Below are 25,132 nucleotides of genomic sequence, written 5' to 3'. Positions count from 1 at the left end.
GATGGAAGATTCACTTGGCAAAAACAAGGCCACAGCTTTGCAAGGATATTAAGTGAGTCTCGGGTCTATATTCAGCTGCAAACTGTTGTAACATTGAGCTTCATTCAGGAAGGTCATCCAGATTGCCTGATCATTTTTTTTTAATGCCTATTCAGTGACACAGCTTTGTCTTTAAGCTGTTGATAAGATGTAATAGCTCATGATTTTTATTAAGAAGGATTTCAAGTTTACCACTGCATCGTCGTCATACAGCTCTATGACAATCTCAGGGGGGAACTGAGCGATTTCCTCTCCGTCACCATAAAGCACAACATTGTTGAAGAGCAGCATCTGGTTCCAGGTGGGAGATAACGTCTGAGGAATGATCTAATGAAAAACAGGAAAGGTTTAATATGCTGTAAATTGATTGACCGGGAGTGGTTCAGCAGGACGTGCTGACATGCTGATGACATCCTTTCCCACGGCCTGAATAACTCAGTTCTCTGAGCCACTGCATTTTTCAGCAGCTATTCCCACCCAAAAGAATATGATTAATTTGCCTTGATGCCTGTATCTCCCATTCCTCCTGAAGGCTTTTTGTTCTCCCGTTCCCTGTTTGCCTCATGGGCTCATCACAAACATTTCACTATGTGACCTCCATGCTTTGTGTAGACAAGACTCTGAATTAAATTAAGAGGAAGGCTGTTGGTTTAGAAAAGCAGGGTCAGGCCCAAAGCTGTTAAATAAAGGTCTTGCTCAAAACTGAATCCAGTTTTCACTTCTCCAGAGTATATTTTTTCTGATTTGTTTTTTTCTTCAATATAATAACACATACACTTTTACAAAAACAAGGTACAGTATTTTAATGAATCACTCATAATAAATCACTGGTTTTTAGTTTGTTATACTTTAACTTACAAGGATGCTTATGGAATTTCATCACAGATAATGTTTTAACTGCCTTGGCAGGAATTATATTTAACAAAGCTAACATTTAAAAAGGGAAAAATATGCCAACTGCAAAATGACTCATAACCTGCTATCATTCTTTTCAATGGAAATAAGGCTTTTGACTACAGTTTATTGTCACTTGGCTGACAATCTTCTAAAAACATGCAAGTTACTGCCTGCAGTATTTTATTCAGGGAGTGAATAAAGTTCACACTTCTGTGCCTGTAAAATGCTGTCTTCCTGGACCACATTCTACTTTCCTGAATCTGATGCATCTAAACACTGACTTCATTAGCTTTATTCACCAGCTTCTATTAAAAGTTATAATCACATTGGAGGAAAAGCATCAGTTCATACTCTCAGGGTAAAAGCAGCACAATCAGGCACCTACAGCTTCCAGCAGAGAAAGTTTTTTGCTTCTCCCTCCCCTAATACATGTTGCAGAATTTTCTGCCAAACAGAAGGTGTCAGAGATAATTTTAGAAGGACAGTGAGGACAGCCCAGAAAACACGGCTAGGTTATGTTCTAAGTCAGGTCTTTCCATCTTGCACATGATCAGCAAATTCAAGGTGCCACAGAGTTCATAGGTGCCTTTCCACACCTGTGCAATTCTACTGGCCTCTGATGATGAGGTCCTTAGCGCACAGCAGACACTGTCATGCATTCAACAGGAGTATTCAAGAATACACACCTGCTAATTAAATTTAAACAGTCTTCTGCGGAGGCTTTTTGGGGGAGAGAGGTTGGGTGAGGGTTTTTTTGTATACTTTTTTTCCCCAAAGGAGACCATATTTGGTCCAGCACATTCTGCTTATGGCCTGATTTGCAGAGCTCCAAACTCCATTTGAAATCTAGGATAGCTGTAGAGGGCTCAGGACCTCTGAAAGTCCATCCTGCTGTTCTGACATGGACTATCTTCCTGGCCATTTGTCAGGGCTGTGTTTCAACTCCTCTTGCAGGAGCTGTGTGGAAGTTCCTCCATTGTCTCCAGAGGCTCCGTTGAATGCCCACATGTGACCATTCACCCCCTGGAGATACCTGAGAGAGAGGTGAGACCACTCCCCATGGCCACACTTCTTCAGCATTTAAGGGACGCAGGTCTCACACCTCACTACATCTTCAGCTGATTTCAACTTTGCCACCCTAGAACCAGCCTTGTGCACTGCTGAATTCCATTGCCAAGACCAATATTGACTTACTGTTATGGCTACAAAAGTCATATAAAGCTCCTCTTCTTCCTTTCCTCTATCATTGCACATATAGATGATAGTAAAAGAGAACCATGGGGGATCATCCTCATACCAAGCAATGACAATGGCCCAAACTCAAAAGAAATAGATGGAGAGAAAGGTAAATCACTTGCTACAGAGGCCCGATAGACAGGGAACCTGACATCTAAAGGAGCTGAGATAAATAATACTACTGCACCTCACATTAGCGTAGCTGGCTACACTTACACATTTGCCTTGCTCACAGCGGACTGTCAGGAGTTGCTCTTTAACAGTAGGCATCTAACTTTTCTTGCTAGGTGTTTCCTTGCAAAACCAAGATTTTTCCTTTTCACGGCTTGATTGAGAAAACTGTTTTCATTTACTGAAAGGGATTTTGCAACTTACCTTCGTGGTCTGGCAGTGTGACGTGAAAGTAACTTTTGCAAAGGGGTCAGAAAGTCCAGTGCTGTCAGCTGCAATGAGCCCCCTCGCCTGATACATGTGGGCTCTCAGCTGGAAGAGGTGCGGGGCTATGTCATTACAATGAAAACAGTAATGTCAGCTTCATGGAAATGGCACAGCACATATGTAGGAGGGGAAGCTTGACCACCCACCATCCAACCAGGGGTCTGACAAGGGAAGTTGTCATTCCATTTCTCTAAGGAAACACCTGATACACTCAGAAGTAAGATTCCTGTGTTCACTTAAAATCAATGCCTGAGAAAAGTCTTTACTGCAAGATTGTTAATTGCCGGTTTTTATCTCCCATCGCTTGTTTATCTACGAGGTATTCAACATGGTAGCTCCATCAGGAGGCTTGAGGGATGCTTCCTCATGATGAGAAGACAGAACCATGGGACGGGGAACAGAAAATACAGGATAACCGTTCCTTTCTCTCCCTGTCAGTGGCAGGGCTGAGGACCTGGCAATAAAACTGGCTTTTTGTGATAAGAAGAAGCTAAACAACGGTCATCTTAAAACAGTCACTTTAAGCAAAAATGTTGCAGCCCTTGAAATTAGAGGTATTTAGGCCATGTGTTTCTTACAACCCTTCTTACGCTGCTACTATACAGAAGAAACAGCGTCTTACTTTTATAGAGCAGGCAGGTAGGTGGGTGCACCGTGCTGTGCCCTGGGCTGGTGATAGATGGTGTTTCTGTCTCATACCCTACAGGCAAGTTCTCCATGATGCTCTGGGCATATCTGGCAGGTCCGAGCCACAGGTAGGTGTCTACTTTTGCTTGCATGTTCCAGCCTGGAGGGCGTTTGCCTGGTAACTGAGGAAAAAATACCCATCACCAGCAAGCTCAAGATAGAGGGATGACTGAATGCTGAATCCTGCCAAAACAAAGTAGGCTACTAAAATAAAGGAGCATTCATGGAGTTGATAAACGGATAAATGACATGTCTCCACAGTCGGTGGCCCTAAGACCCGTTTAGCACAAGGAACGTCTGTGATTCTTAGGGAAGTAATGACTAATTGACTCAGTTGAAAGCCTGCATAAATTGCATACTGGCTAATATGCACAGGTTTGTGCAAAATAATTAACAACTGGAAGCACATTAATTATATTTGATATCCTACTTTCCTCAGACTTTTGGTCCACTTTACACTTCATGCAGTTTTGCCAGTGTCTGATAGCTGGTCCTGTGTACTACCAAAAATACTACTTCTTGGGGCAGGTCAGAAAATACATTCTGATATAAAATATTACTAGTCTTGACAAAAAAAACCCAACAATATTTCCTTCTTCTCCTCTGTTTAACTCACTGTTCTATATTATCTAGTCCTAAAGTAATTCTTGATAGTGATATGACTGGAGAATGAATTAGGGTATATTTTTTGCTTATGCAGGCAAAGAGTACCATGCTTAACAAATACCCATGACAATTTTCAAGAGGTCAGGTATTTCTATCTGCTCTTCAGCTGTGCTTTATGGGAGTGCTCCCAACCGCTCCAGATGAAAAGCTGCTAAAAACCTACCAAATGAAGTTACTATTGCCTAATGTGTTCAGGCTTTTCCATCTGGTCATGGTAACAACACAACTGTGTAATATTCCACTGCTGGGTACTGCAGGTCATATCGCCTTTGTAGGAGCATGATGTCCACTAAAACTTTCCTTCAAAATATAGAATACTAAGCAATACTGCAGACATGTACTACAAACACCTAGACACATTTCAAGTAGCAGACATAAACTGCTATAGTACATCTGAATATCTAGGTTTCTTTGGTATGTGAGCTGAGTACATGCTCATCTCTTACCAAACTCCTCCTGGGTTTCATGTGATGCTTTCTGATGTCTTTGTCAGGGAAGAGGCTGTGCTTTTTCTATCTGTTTATGTATGTATCTATAGACAAACCACAGATCTTGCTATAACAAGCAGTGAAGGAATGAATCACTCAGACACTGAGAGCCTTGGTGTGATATCATGGTTAAAAAAGGACAAGCATAAATAGAAGTAAGCATTAATAATAGATGGCAGATATAAGCACGTATACATTTTTAGTACATTACAAAGACTAACATGTAAAATACAATCCCTGGGTGAAATGTGAATACCAAGTTTTCCCAGAGAGTTACCTCTGTTCAGAGAAAGTCCCAGACTTACTTTCAGGAAATGGGTTTTAATCTTCCCACAGTCCTTGCCTCTTTGCTCTTTCACTGGGGAATAGAGTATGGTTTTTGCTGGGACTCTGGCATATGCGACTCTTTTGTTGTTGCTGAGCATCCAGATGAACACATCAGGCACTGTATTCTGTGGCTATTAAATGACAAGGAATATTGAGTTAGCAAACCAGATTCTTTCTGCAAGCCACCACCATCACCGTTTGTTAAAACACTAGCTACCAAGAGCTGATGCCCTCGCCTCTCCTGCAGGGCAGCACGTGTGCTCTGAATGGGAGAGGCTGTGAGTTCACGCGTTGCAGTCCAAACCTCCATTCCTAAGCAGAGCCAAAGGTAAGTGCTTTGTGTGGGTGCTCCGCAGAGTGAAATTTCAGGGGAAATTAAAAATAAAAATCAGCGTGTGACCCTGGCTCAGGAAGCCCCTTAGCTACAGAGCATGGAAGCTGGAAGTACCCACTAGGGAAGTATCACCAGCTTCATTTGTATCAGCAAATCAAAAGGAACTAGGGACAAACTCAGGTGCTGGCACACGATCATCTGTTCTGCTTGTTAGGATACTCCATGGCATGGCTTTGCCCTGCTCCAAATTTCCCCAAGGAAAGCCTGAGTGTGGTTCAAAGCCAAGAACAGGCCAAGGGCTGTTCCCAGGAGGCTGTATGGATGAGATCACTCTGTTTTGGGAAGGAAAAGAGTTTGGCCACAGGATGCAAACCATGCCAGGCCATGTCACTTGCTCTCTAAGCCAGGGAATAGCCATAGCCCTGTTTAGTTTGCTGGCATAGACACAGCCCCTAGATTTGCCTGCAGACCACTCTCAGGGAGTGAACACTTGACTAGCTGGATTTTGATCTGACCAAATATGTTCTCATGTTATTCTGAGGCTTAGTAATATGTCTATACAGGGTCTGCGCAGTGAAGGATAGTGCAAAGACTCCTGAGCTCATAGCAGTCCCAATCAGTGTGTCCATAAAAGTGGAGACATGAATTCAGGTCAGAAAACAGGCTGTCTCCAAACCACCAGAGCAGACACGGGATGGCTTTTTTAAAAAACAAACAAACAAAAACAAAGATACAAAAAAGCCCTGCCCATGCAGCCTAGCCTTGTGTTTCCTACCAGTCCACTGAGAACTCCATGAACTGAAAAACAGGATTGGGGCCAGATATCCGAAGGAGAACTCTTTAGATAACTAGATCAGGACTTACTATTCACATGAGATCATGAAAGCCAAAGTCTACTCCTGTATTTTAAACTTATTTGAATTTCTGTGTGATTTACCTCATCAACTAAGAATCGAATTTTATCTATAAAGATCTGAGTCTCATGCATCATTTCCTCCAGTGACATCTTCTTTTTCTGCTGCTGAACAATTTCCTTGGCATCACTGGATATTGCTTCCTGCAACCGGGAAAAACAACATGTATTTTATACACATTATCATGTAGTTTGAACTATACACAGGAGAAAACAGTTCTAGATTCAAGTTAAAAGAAAAGATAGGCTTGGTTCAAGGTAATGATTATCTTCTTTGTCACAACAGAAAGGAATTAACTCTTGGGAGCTGAATACTCCCCACTTTCTTTTTGTCTATATGTATACTGGATTCATGTAAGTCCCAAGAGATGTGTGATTACTACCTAGAATTATAGGATCTTAGACCTGAGAGAAGGCACCACTGAATGCTGTGCTGCAAACAGAAAACAAAGCTAATACATGTGCAAAAGACCTGCGTCCAGTTTGGTTTCTTCTCACCAGTGTCCTTGAGAAGGTGACCAGGACCTCACTGCCTATAACAGAGTTAGATGCTTAAGCCCAACTGGTTCCTACGTGCAGTCTGTGTCTTGTCATTCCTCACTGGGAATGGGTCTCATCCCTCCTAATTTTAGACCACAACAATGTAGGATCTCAAAGCCTACTTTATATACGACGGGGAGAAATAGATGCCTTTAGGCAACGACTCGTCTGGCATATTTCAGATATCTGCTTTAATGGAAGATACCAATAAACATGCCTTGATAGGTAATAGACAGACAGACATAATCTTAAAAAAAAGACACATAGTGTAGGTAATTCCTTCTTTGCTCTGTTTAGCCTAATCCAGATCTTCACTTACGCTCATGTCTCTCTAGCACCTAAGGGAAGGAAAATGTCCCAGAGCATTGTACAGGAAGCTTAATAATATATAAATAAAGAACAGACCCAAACTAGAGCACATAAAAACATACTGAAATCTATGTATATATTTGCATGTGTCCAGGAATACCAAATATCAGATTCGACTAGCCTTGGAGTTTAGCTCCACCACAGTAATTAAATGCCTAACAACAGTGTTAATTGGGTATTATTCCACTGAACTCAGCATCATTCCATTATAAGACACATCAAAAAGAAAAATCAGCTAATTATTATAATTTCTTATTTGTATTTAGGAAGAACAACTTCTGAACTATTTCAGGGTATCTTAAAACTCTTCATTACGCACAGCAGACTTTATTAAAAAAAAGTGTTCTTGGATACTATATGCATACTAATTACAAAGCATTCCAGTATGGTGAAGTCAAATACAAATTAACATGTATACAGCCAATGTGCTTTCAGTTAACATCACTGCAACAATGCTTGAAGAAAAAACATTCATACCAGCTCTTGCTTGAACAGCATGAGTCTCTTTTTATCCAAAGCAGTGTAGTTCAACCCTTTGGGCTTCTTTTCAGCATTGCTAATGAAGGCCCTAGGACACAACAATAACAGATTCTTTGTGTGAGTTATTTCTGCTAAGATATATTGGAATGAAATGTTCTCTATCTGCCGCAGTGCATGAACCAGAAGACAGAGATGCTGAAATCCTCTGGCTAAAATAAATATAGAGCACCTATCTAAGAGCTGAAGAAGAGTAAAAAAACCTCTATACCATATTCCATAAATCAGGGTTAACATCTGTAAATCAGAATCTATATCTATTTTGAGCCCAGTCATGACATCTGGCACAGAGCCCACAGAGGGGTTATCCCAACATGTGAAATCCTTTGTTTTTATTTTAACTCTGCATATTTTTACAGTATGTCTATCACCCACTTTATTACTTCCAACTTATTCCCATATACATTCTATTCTTAGAGTCCAGAAAGCCAAAATAATAAGCCAATGATTGGCAGTTTTCTATTGTCAATACTGACTATTGAAAATAACAGTAAAATATTTTCCCTGTGTAAATAGATACTGCAATTTGGGAAGCTCTTTGCTTTTATAGCAGAATAATTAAAAAAAATCTCAATTAGTTCACTGCATTTTCTTTTACTATCACCAGCTTCCTGGTCTAGCCTGGAATTTGTAGGCAACATATAAACTTGATTTTTTGTGAGCCTCTGGTAAATGCAGTTACCTGCTTTCATTGATAAAATCACTTATGGTCTTCCTCATTTTTTCCTCAGGTGCAATCTCTGAAACTTTGATCAAGTCTTTTACTTCTTCTAATGACTCTTCCTAAGAAAAAGTCATGAAAAAGCTGTTATGTAAAGGAGGGCACTTTGTCATCCTGCCAGTGTTATACCATTATTCACTGTAGGACTAGCAAGAATGAGGGAGGCGACTTTGTAACCTGACAAAACAGGACCTTTGAAATATCACTAAGCTTGAAGCGCACAAAGAGAAGACTCCAAATGCATGATTTATTTTGACCTTTTCCGAGGCTCCCCAGCTACTGCTTGGAGCAGCTTTGGTTTTTTCACTTCTTTCAAGACAAGTGGGTGGGGAACGAGATGGAAAACTGTAGTTCTCCTTGGTTTTGTTTATAGCCCTGCTGTTTGCTTTAGCAAGTTTCTTGTGTAACTTCTCAAAACTTTGTGGGCCCTGAATCCATACACAGGTCTACCCCAACACCTACTATCATCACTGAGAGTTGGAGTCTGTTCTCATTTACTTAAATAAATGGCTGGATTTCCAGCAAGACCTGTGGGTGTTCCCATACACTGACAAATATATGTCTTTCTCTCTATATATATCCAGATGCTTAATTTTCAGTCACTGTGGTTTGAAAATGTTGGCCTATAAGCCACTTGCTTCTCATGATACAAGCTTGCATCAGTATGACTTCAGTATTGTTGTTCATGAGACTATACCGCATTTGGTATCTATCAATGTTTTTAGGAAAATTAAAAGCAAAATCATCCTTGAAAGGGTCGCCAGCCTAAGCACATGTTAAATCATAGGGACTGGGTCAAAAGGTGCCAAAGGAAGAGCCATAGGAAACAAAATAATTCTAAATGCCACATTTTAAATGTTTTTTGCTGTTCTGACAAATAATAAAATATTTTTAAGGAAAGAAGACAGCCCTATAGCCAAAAAAAATGTTTCCCCCAAAAGGTGCAGTCAGAAATATTTGACTAGCTCTGACAGACCAAAGCAATTTGGAAAAAAAGAAGGGGCTGATATCTACTGCTCTTTCACAAACTGAATAACAAGGAATATAGCTGGAGAAAGTTTTGAAGGCATGTTTTGGGGAACATGACCTCTCACTGGCATACTCTGCTGAACACCCGAGCCTCAGAAAATGGCTGCAACTTACCAAGTGATCTGCCATTTTCTCAAGAGTGTTGGAAGAGTACAAACGAAAGGTCTGGTCTCCCCAGTAGCTCTTGACACAGATGCAGGGCTTCCGCTCGTCATATGGCAGGTACTGATAGTTCCTGTGGAAATGAAGTACAGAGCAGAGCACAGCAGTAAGGACTTTGGAGGAGGCACTGGAAGGAAAAACGCTTTGACGTTCTCTCAAAGCACAGAAACTGAAGAGGCCGCAGGATGTGTTCACACATGCTGCCCAGTAAATACATGAGAAGAATGAATGCAAGTATCAGTTACACTGCCTGTGAGGTTCCTGAAGAGAAGAAGCTGGAAGCCAGTGGATCTAATGTTAGCACTTTCCAGGGTGGGGGAAACGCCAGGCAAAGAGGCATGCAGAGAAGCACTGAAATGCGGTGTTGTGGGTGGGAAGCAATAGGGGTACAACACACAGCACAAAAGGGAGCAAAGAGTAAAATCTGGTCACCTCCTCACAGCGTACTATTTAACACTAGAGGCCCCATCGTCTTCCCTGTCCCTAATGGTGAGATAGTGGAGAGCTCCTTAATGGAAATGGAGGTTTATCAGTTGCTCTATGCTCTTCTGGGAATGGCTCCAATGCTATGCCACCAATATGTGCTCTGCAGCACAGAAGAGGCTGTACCACAGAGATATTTTCTGGTATGTATTCTTCTTGTGATCTTTCCATATTTCCCCACAGAAAAAAAAGAATAAAATTTCCTGAGGGTCCTGCTCTTCACTACCAAGACCTTGTTCAACAGCTGGCAGAAAGAATAGTTGCAAGGAGGCTCTGGGAGAAGCTGTGTTACCCAAAAAAGGCAGAAGTGCTTGGTATGGAGAGGAGACTTGACTGCTTCCATTTCAGTATGTCTATCTGAGCAGAAGCAAATTTTTAGAAAGTTTTGATCATCCAGCTCCTGAAATCCAGAGCCTCAAAGGCTGAGTTGCCTAAACATGGGCATCCACCAATGGGCCCAGAAAGGGCTGGGTCTCTCAACAATCCTGTGTGATATGTACTCTTACAGATGCCTCAGATACCTTAGGTTATTTCAAATAAAACTGGGCACATGTGTTTAATGACTGAATGAAGCCCAGAGAGACCAAATCACGTGTCACTCTTGACAATCCTAGCCATAACTTCTAGCTTCCATGCACCCCTAATAGGTTTCTACAGGAGTTTTTCTATTCAAAAGAGATGAAGATCTTCTCTACAACCTCATTTGATTGTCCTATGGGATACCAAAAGAGAAATAGAATTTCCTATCAACTCTCTCCTCAATAACCCACAGCAAAGTGAGTATTAGTCATTAAATTCTGTGAGCAGTAGCACCACACAGATCTTGGGCAATCACACATTTGGTGGTTTCCTGGTAGGGAAGAACAATCCAACTATTGCCCACTGCCAGGACTCCACAGAGCTCTTAAGTCCTTTCATGGGATTTGTTACAGAGGGAATTATATAACCATAAAAGAGCTCATAAGGACTGAGTTTTCTTGTCTATTATTCCCTCTATGAGATTCAGGAGGGATCTTTTTTTTTGTTGTTAGCTTATCTTTGCTATATATTTTGATATAAATGGCAAAAATCCCTAGCAATTTCACAGTGTCATTTTGGCAGTCTTATTGTTCAGTCTGTTCTTTCAGTTAGCTAGTGGCTTTAGTCTCCAGAAAGGGCTTCTGCTACTGTTTTCTACTGTTCATTTATGATTGCAAAATGTAGGGTTTATTTAATCTACCAGATAACCCATTAAGTACTGATTAATGCTAAAAATAGCCAGTGGTGAGACCAGTGAGATTCCAATATGAGGTGATGGTCATAAAGTCACTATATGGCATCTGTGGCTGGCGAAACAGTTACAGACAGCACAAGAGGGGGGGAAAAAAGACACAACATTTTACATCTCCATAAATCTGAGGAAAAAGGGTCCTTGACGAGGGAAAGTTTTGCTAATGCTGAAGTGAGCCAAAAAGCAAATTGCACATTTGAAGAATGATTCATTCTTTTACAACAGTTCTTTAAATCTAAATTCTTGTTAAGGGAAAAACTAAAAATCCCATAGTCTGCCATGGAGGATAATAAACCAGCATGTACCCAAAACTGCAGTATTGTTAATGAGAAGAGGCAACAATTTGCTGCAGAAGTGAAAATTTCTACCATGGTGTTTTCATTCTTGTTTTGTTTCACTAATTCATATTTAATTTGCTTGAACCATTGATTGCAAGAAAGGATGAAAATATTTTTTAACTTTGTGGAGGTTCAGAACCTAAACACAAATCCATGTTTGAATTTCCCAGAGTCCTGGGCAGGGAGGCTTCGAAACACAGCTCCTCACCTGTTCCCATCTGTGACTAGTGGCTTCTCGGGGTGTGTGGTGGATATCAGCGGTACTCCAAGGTCGCAAGAAATTTCATCCTCCCCTTCATGGAGCAGAGGGGCACTTTCTTCCACTTCTCTGCCATCGCGCGCCTTCTTTTTCCCTCCAGCTCCTGCTGCTGCTCCCTCAGTAATGTTTCCAAAGTTGCCTAGAGGCACAGGGTTACCAGAGAAGGGATGAATGAATAGCAGGTGGCAAACCTCAACTAGGCTTAAAAAAAAGAAAGAACAGTGATAACAATTGAAAAATCTTGGTCGCCTCCTGTTCATTAGCAGTTCTGGCCATACCACAGGGCATAGAGGTCCTGCAGGTGTGGCAGTCCCGCTCCCTTGCAGACTGCACAGCAGAGCAGTGCTTCCTCACCCGCCCTACCTGGCAGTACCCAGGCACATACTACCCCTGACCAAGTCATGACTTCTGCTCGCCTGGCTAAGTGACGTGATCCTCTCACTGCTGGCCCCAGGAAAGCCATGGGATCTTCTGCTGCTTGCTGGAGAAATTCCTCGTATTTCTAGCACTAGGAACCTCTGTGTGTGTTTGGTTTAAATAGCAGTTGTGTCTCTTTTTTACAACATTACAAAGTCTGATCTCAGAAGTGCTAAAGCTTGCTTACAGCCAAGCAAATTTAGCACAGTAGGGTTTCTGAGGAGCCTTTACTAATAACAACAGTTTGAGGACCCAGCTTCATGACTGAGGCTGGATAGTTCTGCTAAAAATACAGCCATCTTCTCTGATAGCAATTTGCCTTTAAAAGGCACTAGAAAAAAGGCACATCCATCAGACAGGCAATTATAGATTTTATTAGAGTTAGAAAACACTCACTGGGGGGAGAGGGATGTGCTGAATCACCCCATACAACAACTTGATCTCAATTTTGATTCAGCTCTTTGTGTAAATAATGGTCATTTGCTGAATTTGGACCCAAATTTCAACTGTAGAGGAAGCTGGCAGATGTTCAGTTCCAGAGTTCAGAGCCAGACTCATCTTCAGTATTAATTCCAGCAGTATCATTTCTTGCCCAAGTATACAAATGAGTTTCTTGTTATTCCAGCCTTGCTTCTTACTAAGGTTTCAGTAGGAAGAGTATCATGCATTGACCTGTGTTCATCATGGAGATCTTTCCATGCACAACCCCCAGAGCTGAATGCGCCCAGGTACACAGATGCAAAGACAGCAAGTGCCCGAAGGCTGCTGTGCACTTGGGCTCTAATGGGGCTAATACAAAGATGAGCAAAGTCCTGCAAGGGAAATAAGGCCATTTAATGCTTCTCTCTCCAGGGAAATTTCCTCTGCTTTGAAAATACTCAGTCAATGCTTATGGAAATGCCTTCATTTTCTCTTCAGTCTGTTCTCAGGGACAATTCAGCCCACCATGGCAGGGACTTTACACAGTACAGTTCTGCTTTGCACAGAAAGAGGACAGGATTTACCAGGAGGATTTTAGAGGACATGTTGGTATGTACATTTTCAGTCTTGGCTCTACATCACCCCTGTGCCACCCTCACATATCTATACATCAACAGGGTTGGGCAAGAGGATCCTCCTTGCAGAGGGGCTCCATCAGTGCTAGGGACAAGTCGCAATGGGCATTGCTGAATGACCTCCACTCTGAGAAAAAATTGTTTGAGTTGGGTCTCCCAGACTACAAGGCTAAATACTGGGTGAGTAGCTGTGCATTGGGTGAGATGGTACACGTTAATAAGGGGCACCTGGCAGTAAAGATAGCTAAATCAACTTGACTGGAAGAAGCATGGTACTATCTGGAAAAATGATGTTCACAGTTTAATTCAAATATGTAAGTCTTTATCTGAAGCTGACTCCTGAGCTCTGAGACAGGGCTATCAATAATACGCAGTGTCCCCTTGCTACCGAGACTCCCTCTCTGCTTCAGAGAAGAGATTAAAACACTTACCAACAGAAACCTCAAAGATTATTGGCTTGTCCCCAATCTTCCTATCAATCATTGTGGCTTCAAAAAACGTCCCAAAAAGGAGAAATTCCTCAAGTTTCTCTTCATAGATCTATTGGAGAGGCATGAGGCAGAAAATGACGTTTATTTTACCTTCTGATCTTTTTTCCAGCACAGAGAAGCTTTTAGAAATAGCTAGCAGCTGTATCATTGTTGTAAATGTGTTGGTCAGTGAGACAAAATCCATAGAGAGAAGTAGCACCTCATTCTTGAGAAACTTATATGACTGGAAGAAGAGACCAACCTGTGTGCCTTCGGTCTTTTCAGTACTATCCAGCTATATCAGCCAGTCAAATAAAAATCATCCCCTCCCACTTCAAACTCTATCTCACCTGTAATCTCTATCAAAGGACTTCAGTATCTTCAGATACTATTATACCATCATCCAAACTATATATCTGTAGCAGTTCAAGGGCGCAGCAGCAACAAAGTGTCACCATCCTGATATAAGTCATTTTACAGTGAGTGTGGTGATACTGTTTCTTTGCGTTGCCCTGGTAAATGCTGACATTGTCATGCATCCAGGCAAGGGAATGTTTTCACAGCTCTGCTTCTCAGGTGAGATGATTTTAACCTACTGGCCATAAGTTTGTGCTATCAAGACTTCGACCTTGCTCAGGGACACTCAGCTCCTGGTGAAATGAATAGGACGTGAAGATCTCTGCCATCCACATTTTATTAGACCTCAGCATCAGGGCAAGAGCCTACTGCAGCCAAACAGATTTATGCTGCTGTGCTCTGACCCACAGGCACAAAGATGGGCTCGCCATGGTGCCGTCCTCTGCAGTTTGCTTTCCCTGGCATCACCACAGAGAACCTGGTAACTCAGTTGTCAGCTTTTCACAAAATTTGGAAGCAGAGGAACTGAAGGATCCTGACACAGCAGCACATCCTGGAGAGCGTAATGACCTCCCCTGGAGTTTTGAGACTCTGTTTGGCTCTGTATAAACCTCTTGGAAACCCATCATCTGCCTGCCCCTGGCACACACTATCCCTCAAGGAAGGCTAGCTAAACCTCCAGTGCTCTTGGGTCATCAACAAAACAAGCTGTTACCCCCAAATCAAGACTAAGCTCAGTAGAGCTCAATTATGTGGTTTGAGTTCTCCCCAGTTTATACCCTGGCTGCCTCAGTCTCCCCAGGGCAACCCACTGATTTCACTGCAGGAATACCAGTGTACTGAGCCCTACAGGCAAGACCAGAACTAGCCCCTTTGGCAACAGAGAAGAGAGCAAGGCAATGGATAAGGTACCAGCTGTATCTGAGTGTTAGTTTCCCAGCCTTTAGCATAGCAGGGAACAGCTTTTGACGCAGCCCATGGTCTCTTCATTTTGAAGCACCTCTGCCAGACACAGCAAAGGGGCATAGGTCTTCAGTGACAGCATTAGCACCACCTCTTATCAAAGCTAGCACTAAAATAGACTGCAGCTTTAGCTCCCCTGCACCTGGATTATTTTCAGCATGAACAGAGAGTGTGGTGTGCCTAGTAAAGCTGGGGCTCAGAGACTTTGACACACACACCTACCTCTCTTTAAAAAGAAAGCAAATTGCCAACATTTAATGCCTTCTTGCTGTTGGACTCAGTCACTACTGAGGGTACTGAGGGGCTGTAGGGCCAGGTAATTTGCCTCTGTTGTCTCAGAGGCTTGATGAAACATTTTTTGACTTACTTCTAATGTCTCCAGTTCCTACTTTTCCTTTTACAAAGTCGCAATGCAATTATTGCATCTACTGTAGCTTGAAATATTGTTGAATGTCAAAAACAAAAGAATATCGAGCAGCACCATATTATGTTCTTGCTCATGTACTCATATACTCATATACTCATTCTGTATTGGAATTTCAGACAGAGTTGCCAGAAAAAAAATCCTTATTATTACTATTAATAGCTATTTGTGCTACAACAGGGTTTTTTCATCTGTGTGAACTATTTAGCTAGCACCTATGACCATTGTATTGGAGTCCCTCACAGTAATGCATCTCCTCTATATAGAGGAAAATAGAAATAGGTTTTTTCTCATATTACCTCTAGTGCAATCTTCAGAGGGGAACTGAGGCACAGAGGCAACTTAAATTTATACAACTGTATAAAACAAGACCAGGATGCAGGTTGGCACACCAGCTTGCAATCATCTATACCATTTCATTCTTAGCACACTCCCTGACATGGTTTTGACCTGTCCCAGCCAGCACTCATGGAGGCAATGACAGGGCACAGCCCAAGGAAGAGCATTTGTCAAGGATTGCCCCCAAAAGGTGCTCTGGGTATTTTCATTCTCATTAGGGAGAAAGAGAGTTGAGGTACACAGATGCAAGCAGGGCCATGCTGCCTAGTCTCAAGGCCAAAGAACAATCTCTCTGATTTTATTTACTAGGTAAGATGCAGTCAAAAGACTTAGAGTCAGATCCAATACAGGACTTAAATGTCTTATGCAGTGAGAAGGGACTCCCAGTACAAACACCAAAGTTATGATCAGTGACATACTGAAGTGAGAAGAAATTTGGGTATAAGACCATTTTTCTTCCCATTTACTTGGTATAAAAATGGAGTTTGCATATGTAGCAGCCTGCTGTTGCTTCCAGACACAGCAGTGTGAAGGAGCAGAAAATCAAAGCTGTGGTTCTGGAGTATTTGCGCAGCACCTGACTCATGTCTTCCCACAACCGGGCAACCTTCCCAAAGTATTGTAGCACAGGTCCTTCCATGGTGAAAAATCAGTACAATAGACGAAGTTAGTAAAGTTACATCAGTTAACACCAGTTGAGGGTGATAACATAATTTGCATCACTTCTCCTAAAGAGATTAGCAATCCTAGAGATTAGCTATCTAAAACTACTACTACTATTACGAGGGGTTAAAGGAGGAATAAAGCATGCACCTGGCTAGGCTGCATCTCTTTGCAGTTGCACCAATTTTACATCAGCGAGCCCCTACTGACTTCAATTGACAACTTCCAATTTTCTCAAGAGCAAGAAATCAGACTTTAAAATTACCAACTGTAGCCTCCTTGGCTCTCTACCATTTAACAGGTATTATGTCACATAAGTTTCTAGTAGAAACACATGGATGCAGCTAGTACAGAAGGGGCAATAGGATAAGTGACTAAGTTTTATGGAAACAGAGTAATGTGGAAAAACCTTACCTTAACACAATACTCATGGCTACAGTAATCACCATCCCACTCAAGATGTTCTGTGAGTTACAGGTATACACTAACACTCCTTTTGTGCTTGCATTATTACAGAAATGTCCCAAGACTATGGAAATGTGAAGAAGCCAGGAGGAGGCACATAGAAGTATTCCACAGCCTGAACCCAAATACACAAATCAGCACCTACCTCGGAGGTTTAGGGATGCACGTCAATCAATTTCTTAATCTCATACTGACCTCTGAAGGCACATCGAATGGCTCGACTTCCACTTCAGTTGAGTTTGTCTTATTTGAAGGAGAAGCTGACTTTCCATCCTCTCCTGCTTTGTCGGTTTTGTCTTTTCCTTTAGCTGCTTTGGAGTCTTTATCTTTAGATGGCAATTTGATATCTTTGACAATCCTTGAAAACTTTGACTCACGGGCTCCTCCTGAAAGTATCTCCACAGCAATCTCAATGAGGAGACGTCCTCTGAAGGAGACTCCTTCTCCAAAACCTTCGTTAAGCTCCTGGTGATCATCCATGAGGCTGTGATTCCTGGGTGAGCCGTAGAGATTGATCCAGGCAGGCCCAAAGGTAGGCAAGAACCCTGGAGATAAAGTACATTTTCAGCCTTTCCCTTAGACTTTAGCAGGCTGTCTTGCACAGTCTACCCAAAGAAAGCCTACCTCCAGTACACTAAAAGCCAAACCTAGACCCATTTCTGTATAGGCAGGGACCATTTCATACAGAGCACTATTTTGCAGGATACTTAGGTACTAAAGATGGACAGGGTGAACCAGGTATTTTGCCAATATGAAGCTCTTTCTCAGGAGGAGAGTACTAGCACTGCATGTGCTAGAGGCATGAGGCCAATGGCAGTTCTTGAGGAAAAGGACTTGCTTCCCAGGCTGAGGACTGGGTCGTGGTGGGAGAGGAACAAAGGCTTTCTTACCTTGTACAAATTGTTCCCAAGCCCATGCCACTACTCACCTTAAATGATTTATTTTTTATTTTATGATTAGGGGCTTAGATACACATTTGAGTTGCCAAGTTTAAGGAGTTATTGTGCCTTTTCTGACCATGTTCCACACTGAGATAACGTAGCATAAATAATACACATAGGCTCAAACATCAATGAAAAGATTTCAGGTAGTGAATTGCACCTCACCTATGTGACAAGCTAAAGCACTAGCCTATGGTAATTCCTTGAGCTGTGATAACACTCAACCAAGCCCTAACTAAATGCTTAGCTCTCACCAGTTAAATCAGAAATACAAACCTGCTTGGCCCTGATTTGCACTTTGTACTTTCATTGCCAGATAGAAACTGGCACAATCTGTGAGCTTACATCAGTCACCCTTAATGTATTAGAGCAAATTATTGCCACGGTCACAAAAAGGTACCAAACTATGTAGAGGTCCTATAAGCAACAAAGGCAGTGGCAGACCACCACACACTAAGTTCAATGTGATATAACTTCAGTTTAGGCTCCCACAGCCAACAGAAGGGCTAGATGTTCACCTGAGCTCTGTGTATCCCTTAGGTGGGATTAGTCAGTGCCCAGACCTCAAGCAAGTGGATTCTACTCTCAGGGCATATTTTAGAACAGACATTTCCCTCTTCACCTTTGTCACCGTCTTGCTCATTTGATATTTTCTTCAAGTCAATGAAGTGGGTGGCTAAGGCTACATCATTCATGCTGCCTTCATCCCAGACCTGGATTTTGACTCTTCGGCAGAGTGGAGGGAACATTTCCTTGAAGACAATCTGTTCGTGCCATACAGGATCTGCACAGTTTTTCTGCACTGTTGTCCGACCCTGAAATAAAAGTCCAGCAACTTTAACCCTAGCATTTAGGTCAGACTCTGGAAAACAATGATGAACATAGCTCAAATTGCACTTGACAGCATTTCTCCGGTCAACTTTTAAGCAAAAAATCTTGTCTAGTATAGGTGAAACCTGAAAGTACCTCTGCTTTTATATTATTTAGTCTTAGCATAGGGCATAACATTGCACTAAAGTAACTAATGCAGGTGATGTTCTTGTTTAATTCCCTCTGTATCTAATTAAAAAAAATACATTATGGCTTACGAATCCTCACTTGCACACAGCAGAGCTGCGAATAAGGTCTAATTCTTCAGGGCCCTTATACAGAAAACATATTTGTGCAGCCACACCTTGGCATCTGTGTTACAAACCACACATCTTTAAATGGCCATTGAACTACCTGGATAGGAGTAATCCAGCACAATTGCCTTGTAGAAGATGGTATGCATTACAACGGCCAGGCTGTGTCTACCGATGGAATTACCTTAACTGCGGCAATTTATCTAGCATAACATACAGTTACTGTGGCTCAGATTCTAGGCAAGTGCCAGCATACTCCAGATCGAGAGGCTGGAGCTAGCCCCCTAGGCCTGAAGGAGATGGCAGGACCTTATTGAAGATATTAGTGAAGCCACAGGCTGTAGCAGGTCTTCTACATTCATATTCAGCAAGAGAACTGAGTCAGGAATCCCACCAACATTTCTAAGTCCCCATGTTACACACCGGCAGGCTAACTCACATCCGTGACCCATTCTTACATCTTCTTCAGATTCCTTTTAAACCTGAAGAGCTGCATGCATCTGACCATACATTTTAACCCATACTAGTTCCAGATGTAATACTGCAATTTGGCTTCACAGTGAAACACACAGTCAGCACCACAGGTCTCATTCGCATATCCAAAACTTCTGTAAAGGACAAACTGGATTTCTCCCCAAAGTCTCTTTGCACACTGGAAGCATTGCTGACTTAAAAACGCATTCAGTTTCTTTCCTTATTTAGACCAGTAACCAAGACAAGCTCCCTCTCATGATGTTACATGGGTTTAAGACAAGAACTAGACCCTGAGGCCTCATCTGCAAACCACCTAGTCAGAAGGGCCTTCTCAGCAGGTCTCCATAGCATTGCATTAGGTGTTGCAGTAGCTACAGGAGCAAAAACGCCAAGCAACACTGAGGCAGTGTCTCCTCAAATGTTTCCTCTTCTGCTCCCCCCAGAAAATCTGCACTGGTCCTGAATTATAGCAATATAATTCTCTAGTAAATGCAAAGCCCTAAAATCCAGGCTGAACCATCTTCACTGAACTCAGTCCTGTTTTCTTTTTCACCCTAAGGAGACCAGAATATAGCACTGATGTAGCATCACAGTGTGTAAATCACTGTCTCATAATTTGATGTTTTAGTAACAAATTTACAGAATTATCTTTCCTACTGCCATCTGACTCTAACCTACTGCTATGCTGCTGATATTAGTTCTTCAGCTGACAATAGATATTTCCTTCACTTTGTTCCTGCATAAGTTAGAAAGTGAGGATTTCTTGCTGATGAAAGAAAAATCTGTGTTCCCTAATATACATAAAAGTAAGTGAAAGTACATCAGCTGTTGCCTGCCGGTAACACCGCTAGTAGGAAAGAAGGCCTACATTTGTGATCAAGAAGATCCCAATTACCATTTGACCTGCAAACATGACCACCACATAGGGATCCACAAGGTCCTTACTGTCGCCTATGAATGCTTTGGTGACATTGGCCATGATGCTAGAGTTCATCTTCGGAAGCCCTTCTGCTTTGTAAATTCGCACGTAAAATCTGGCCCATGGTCTTTCAGATGGAAATCCTTTGGGGATCAAGAGGTTCCTGAAAGGAGAAAGAATCCATTTCCTTCAGCTGGAAAATTCAGACAGTGAAGTGATATTTTTTTCCTGCAAAATTGTAATTTCAAGTTAGCAAGGCAGGGACTGAAAGGAGAGCATATGTCCTCTGACTTTTGAGGTACTCAGTAAAAAAGGATGCAGGAAGAAAGAAACTATTGCAGTACTTTTCAATCTGTTCCTCAGTATCAGTTGTTTTCTGAGTGGCTTGTATTGTGTCTCCTTTCCCAATCACGCAAATGTCACACTTCAGGTATCCCTTGGCTCCTGTCCTAATGTCAGCAGGGTCCGTGAGAAGAGCCCACTTGTCACAAAACTGATGACCTGTAAAAATACAAACAATCAGATGATGGAAACAATGCAAACTCTTCTCCTCTTCATCTCCAGGAAGGACATTTCTACAGCCAGAAAGCTGCAAACAAGATTTGTGCTTTCAGGAGGATGATGCTGAATTACCCTTGTTTACCAAACACATTTGCAAGTTCCAAAATGTTGTGTGATCAGAAAGACAAATGAGAGGATTGATCTAGAACTCAGCAGGAATAAGCTTATTTTCATCAAGGGTTGCTAAGATCAAGGACTGAAGACCAGTGGAAAGTTGGGTCAGATTGCAGCAACCAAATTAAGGCTAGGGCTATATGAGGAAAAGCCATCTTTTTTGATGAGAACTGTTTGAAGATCTTAATACTCTTCTACAGCAAAATCCTAGCTGGGAATTGGGGGAGGGTGGACAGCCACCAAAGGAAGCCAGAAGCAGCCTTGCTTGAGCTACTCTTCTCGAGGAAGGTCCTAAAACCTTTCCTAGTGATGGTATAGACAGGGATGAGACTCACTGGGCCAGCTGCGCTCAGGAATATCAGGAGAGACAACACAGCAGACTGGTTTCATTGTGCAGCACAGTCACAGGGGGTGAGGGCAGCGTAGCCCCCAGCCTCGCCTCGGCTCTCCTTTTCCTCATTCACACTTACTGCTCTGTTTTCCCATCTCCTCATGGTTCCCAACACACTTACATTCAGCCATTTACATTAAATCCTTGGCCGTTAGCTCGGGTGTGTGAAGGAGAGGGGAGGAGACACTAGAGTGAACTAGGCTGCTCTGGAATCTCAGGAATATGAGATCAAGATTGTTCCTCAGACCCAGCCTTCCTGTAAAACCACACGCAAAGAAATATAGGGCAGAATTCAGAGACTAGAGCAGTAGCCTGTTCACTTCAGTCAGCCTGTTTCTCTCTAATCACTATTTCCAGAGCCCCAAGAAGAGAGTGGTGTGAAGGACACATTGCTCTTGGTTTTAGATGTCATGACTGGCTGACACCTGTAGCAAGTGTCCTAAATACATCCATTCCTAAAGACTGAAAAGAGACCTTGAGTAATTAGGGAAGAGAGAAATTCAGATGTTTTGCAGATGGCTATGAAAGCAGGCAGGGACCAAAAAGGGCTCTGTGAGCTTTTCTTAGTTTAAAATTTCAGAAAGCACTGGGCAGCTCTGAAGATGGCAAGTCAAGTGGAACCACACTCGCCTTGCTTTGTCGCAGCCTTCTTCTCTCTCCCTTCCTGGCTGGCCTCTCCGCTCACCTCTCCGTTCCTTCCACGCTCCCTCCCTCCTACCCCAACACGCGCAGCAGATTTTCAGCAACTCTATCATGACCAAGTAGGGTCAGGCTTTCTAAGCATTCAGCTCTCCACCCTGACCCCCTAAACAAAAGACAGTTTTGCAAAAGTGCCCCCAGATCCACAGTTCCCACCAGTGGGCAGATTTTCAAGGTATTTTCACTGCTGAACTCTCTTTCAAAAATTTTTTGATACTCTGGCATCTAAGTAGGAAAACAACTCTTCTGAAAACCTTGCTTAGCTTACCACATGGCACAAGCCCTAATCATCTAAAGGAAAAAGCACTGCAGTTCCCTCTCCCCTCCTTCCCCTGCACCCTTATTTGACAGAAAGGAAGGCAGAAAAGGTAACACATACCTGGCTGGCCATATACTGTCCCCAGATCTACTTTAAAGGAGCCTATCAACACACTCCCGATCAGTTTGTTATGCATAACCTGTTAGAAAAAGGCACATTAAAGATTGTCATTCTCTCTCTTTCCAATCAGCATAAGAAACAACAATCCGAACAACGGTCATATTTGGCTCAAAGGGAATAAACAGCTATATGTGGCAGCAGTCAAAGACAGATGTACACAGCCAGGAACACAGCAAGTGTTTGAAATATGACCTTCACCCAAATCTTGTGCCAATTTAGAAATCAGTACAGCTATATCAGGTGGAATCACCCAGGTTCATTGCAGGCCCCAGGATCAAATAAACCGGGATCAGATGAATGTGTCACAGAATCACAGAAAGGTTGAGGTTGGCAAGGACCTCTGGAGATCATCTAGTCCAAGCCCATTGCTCAAGCAGGGTCATCCAGAGCAAATTTCCAAGGATTTTGTCCAGATGGTTTTGAATATCCCCAAGGAAGGAGACTCCACAACCTCTTGGGGTAACCTGTTCCAGTGCTCAGTCACCCTCACAGTAAAGAAGTTTTTTCTCATGTTCAGACGAAACTTCTTGTGTTTCAGTTTGTGCCCGTTGCCTCTCGTCCTGTCACTGGGCACCACTGAAAACAGTCTGGCTCCATCCTCTCTACACCCTCCTTTCAGATACTTACTTATACACACTGATAAGATCCCACCTCAGTCTTCTCTCCTCCAGGCTGAACAGGCCCAGCTCTCTCAGCCTTTCCTCATAGGAGAGATGCTCCAGTCCATCAGTCATCTTAATAGCCCTCCACTGGACTTGTTCCAGTAGTTCCATGTCTCTCTTGTATTGGGGAGCCCAGCACTGGACACAGCACTCCAGATGTGGCCTCACCAGGCCTGAGTAGAGGGGCAGGATCACCTCCCTCAACTTGCTGGCAACGCTCTTCCTAATGCAACCCAGGATGCCACTGGCCTTCTTAATCACAAGGGCACATTGCTGGCTCATGGTCAGCCTGCAGTCAGCCAGGACCCCCAGGTCCTTCTCCACAGAGCTGCTTTCCAACAGGTCAGCCTCCAACCTGTACTGGTGCATGGGGTTATTCCTCCATAGATGAAGGACTTTGCACTTCCTTTTATTGGATTTCATGAGGTTGAAGCACATCAGACAGTGTCTTCAGAGCAGATGTAGTTATATTATTTATACTGACTCTTTTAAATAAACCATAAATCATATAAACACATGGGGTATAATTGGTTTCCCATAGGCTGCATAAATTATATCATTTTCTACACAGCAGCTAAATTTCCATATAAACTGAGTACAACCACAGGAGAGAGAATTGAAGTGTTGCTTTCAAATGTTTCAGTGTGCACATAAACCAAGAGAGTCAATTCTGATTTTCCATCATAGAAATGTAATGAAATCAAAGCAACCATGTAGATATAAATGGGTACAAATGAGATGGCAAGAAGGCCCAGTTGAGTCTGTCTCATTATCCTTCTTGTAAGCAAAGGAATTTAATTTAATTTAATTCACTTTAATTAATGATGTTACTTTATGAGACAATTCCTGGATCTATAGGCTTTTGTGTCTGGTTTTCAAATACATGCTTTCAGATTGCTGTGAGTAAATGTGTACTGCAGTTCATAGACAAGGCAGAAGCTAGCAACATATCCTAAGGAAAGATTGGCTCTAGAACTGTATTTTTCAAAAAATAGACATCTCACCTGATTAGAGAATGGTTTAAAAGGTTGAAACCCAGTCCTTGCTTATGGAAAAGTTTCTGAAAGTGGGCTGAATCTTCTAACAAACCTTGGCCAAACTGCAAAGATAAACTAAACCCCTGGGATCCAAGGCCATGGGAGCTAAATCCAAATCCTGGAGCCAAATATCCCAGCCTCTGAGAGCATTTCAGCAATCTGGAAAGATTCACACCCTGACTTCGGACTTGCATGTCCTAGATAGAGGACTTTTTTGGATTTAGCTTTGAATTTGTCATGTGATTTCACTCTGTGCATCTTTCTCCAAGGCCAAGAGACATAAGCTCCAAAGTAAAGATCACAGACACCGTCACCAGGTTCTACTGCAAAACTCAGGAGGTTGCCAAGTGCAATGTTTTGTCTTTTCCCATTAAAGACCTGGGACCACTGTGCCCCTATGATTTAAGGATCATGCTCGCTTGTCCTTGTCAGCCTCTCACTTCTATGTGGAAAGAGCCTCTGGAACTGAAAAAATCAAGAATAGACAAAGGAACAGTTTTACTTGACCCTGCTATTGAAAATAAAACTTAAGTGACATTTGTCTGGGAGAGGAGGCAGTGTGACAGTGAATCCCTCGTGCACGACAGCTGCTCTCCTGAAGCCCTGATCTGGCCAGGCCCCATCAGGGCACCAGCCTCCTCCTGACCACCCTGGCCTGGAGCCCTTGGGAAAGGGAGTCACAAAGACTGATGAGTCCCATCCTGGAGCCAAACAAAATTACAGCTTTGGAGGAGTTGTATGGGAATAGGAGCTCGCCCAAATCAACTGTTTCCAACAGAAAAAAAAAATGTAGCCTTAAAATGGTGCTGAGGGAATACCTCACTGCTTTTGTTAGTGTTCTGCATCTCTCCTGGAACTTCTTTTCAAGCATACTTTTTCTAAGGT

The 25,132-nt window shown here is 42.5% G+C and overlaps 1 protein-coding gene across 1 annotated transcript in view; it reads right to left on the bottom strand.

Moving 5' to 3' along the window:
* Window positions 1-25,132, bottom strand: part of FER1L6 (fer-1 like family member 6) — a 68,960-nt gene that overhangs the window by 36,049 nt on the left and 7,779 nt on the right. Inside the window, exons 6-20 of the mRNA XM_026110107.2 lie at window positions 22,489-22,567; window positions 20,689-20,845; window positions 20,321-20,507; window positions 18,450-18,642; window positions 17,082-17,431; window positions 13,637-13,745; window positions 11,683-11,872; window positions 9,336-9,456; window positions 8,154-8,254; window positions 7,412-7,502; window positions 6,050-6,169; window positions 4,757-4,909; window positions 3,233-3,419; window positions 2,548-2,672; window positions 232-366 (exon numbers count right to left, since the gene is read on the bottom strand). Coding sequence (XP_025965892.2) covers window positions 232-366; window positions 2,548-2,672; window positions 3,233-3,419; window positions 4,757-4,909; window positions 6,050-6,169; window positions 7,412-7,502; window positions 8,154-8,254; window positions 9,336-9,456; window positions 11,683-11,872; window positions 13,637-13,745; window positions 17,082-17,431; window positions 18,450-18,642; window positions 20,321-20,507; window positions 20,689-20,845; window positions 22,489-22,567 — 2,298 coding nt within the window. The remainder of the gene's footprint in view (window positions 1-231; window positions 367-2,547; window positions 2,673-3,232; window positions 3,420-4,756; window positions 4,910-6,049; window positions 6,170-7,411; window positions 7,503-8,153; window positions 8,255-9,335; window positions 9,457-11,682; window positions 11,873-13,636; window positions 13,746-17,081; window positions 17,432-18,449; window positions 18,643-20,320; window positions 20,508-20,688; window positions 20,846-22,488; window positions 22,568-25,132) is intronic.

The sequence above is a fragment of the Dromaius novaehollandiae genome, chromosome 2, assembly GCF_036370855.1.
Source record: "Dromaius novaehollandiae isolate bDroNov1 chromosome 2, bDroNov1.hap1, whole genome shotgun sequence".
In the NCBI taxonomy this organism is placed as follows: domain Eukaryota; kingdom Metazoa; phylum Chordata; class Aves; order Casuariiformes; family Dromaiidae; genus Dromaius; species Dromaius novaehollandiae.
This window is presented reverse-complemented; position numbering and strand designations above follow the sequence as displayed.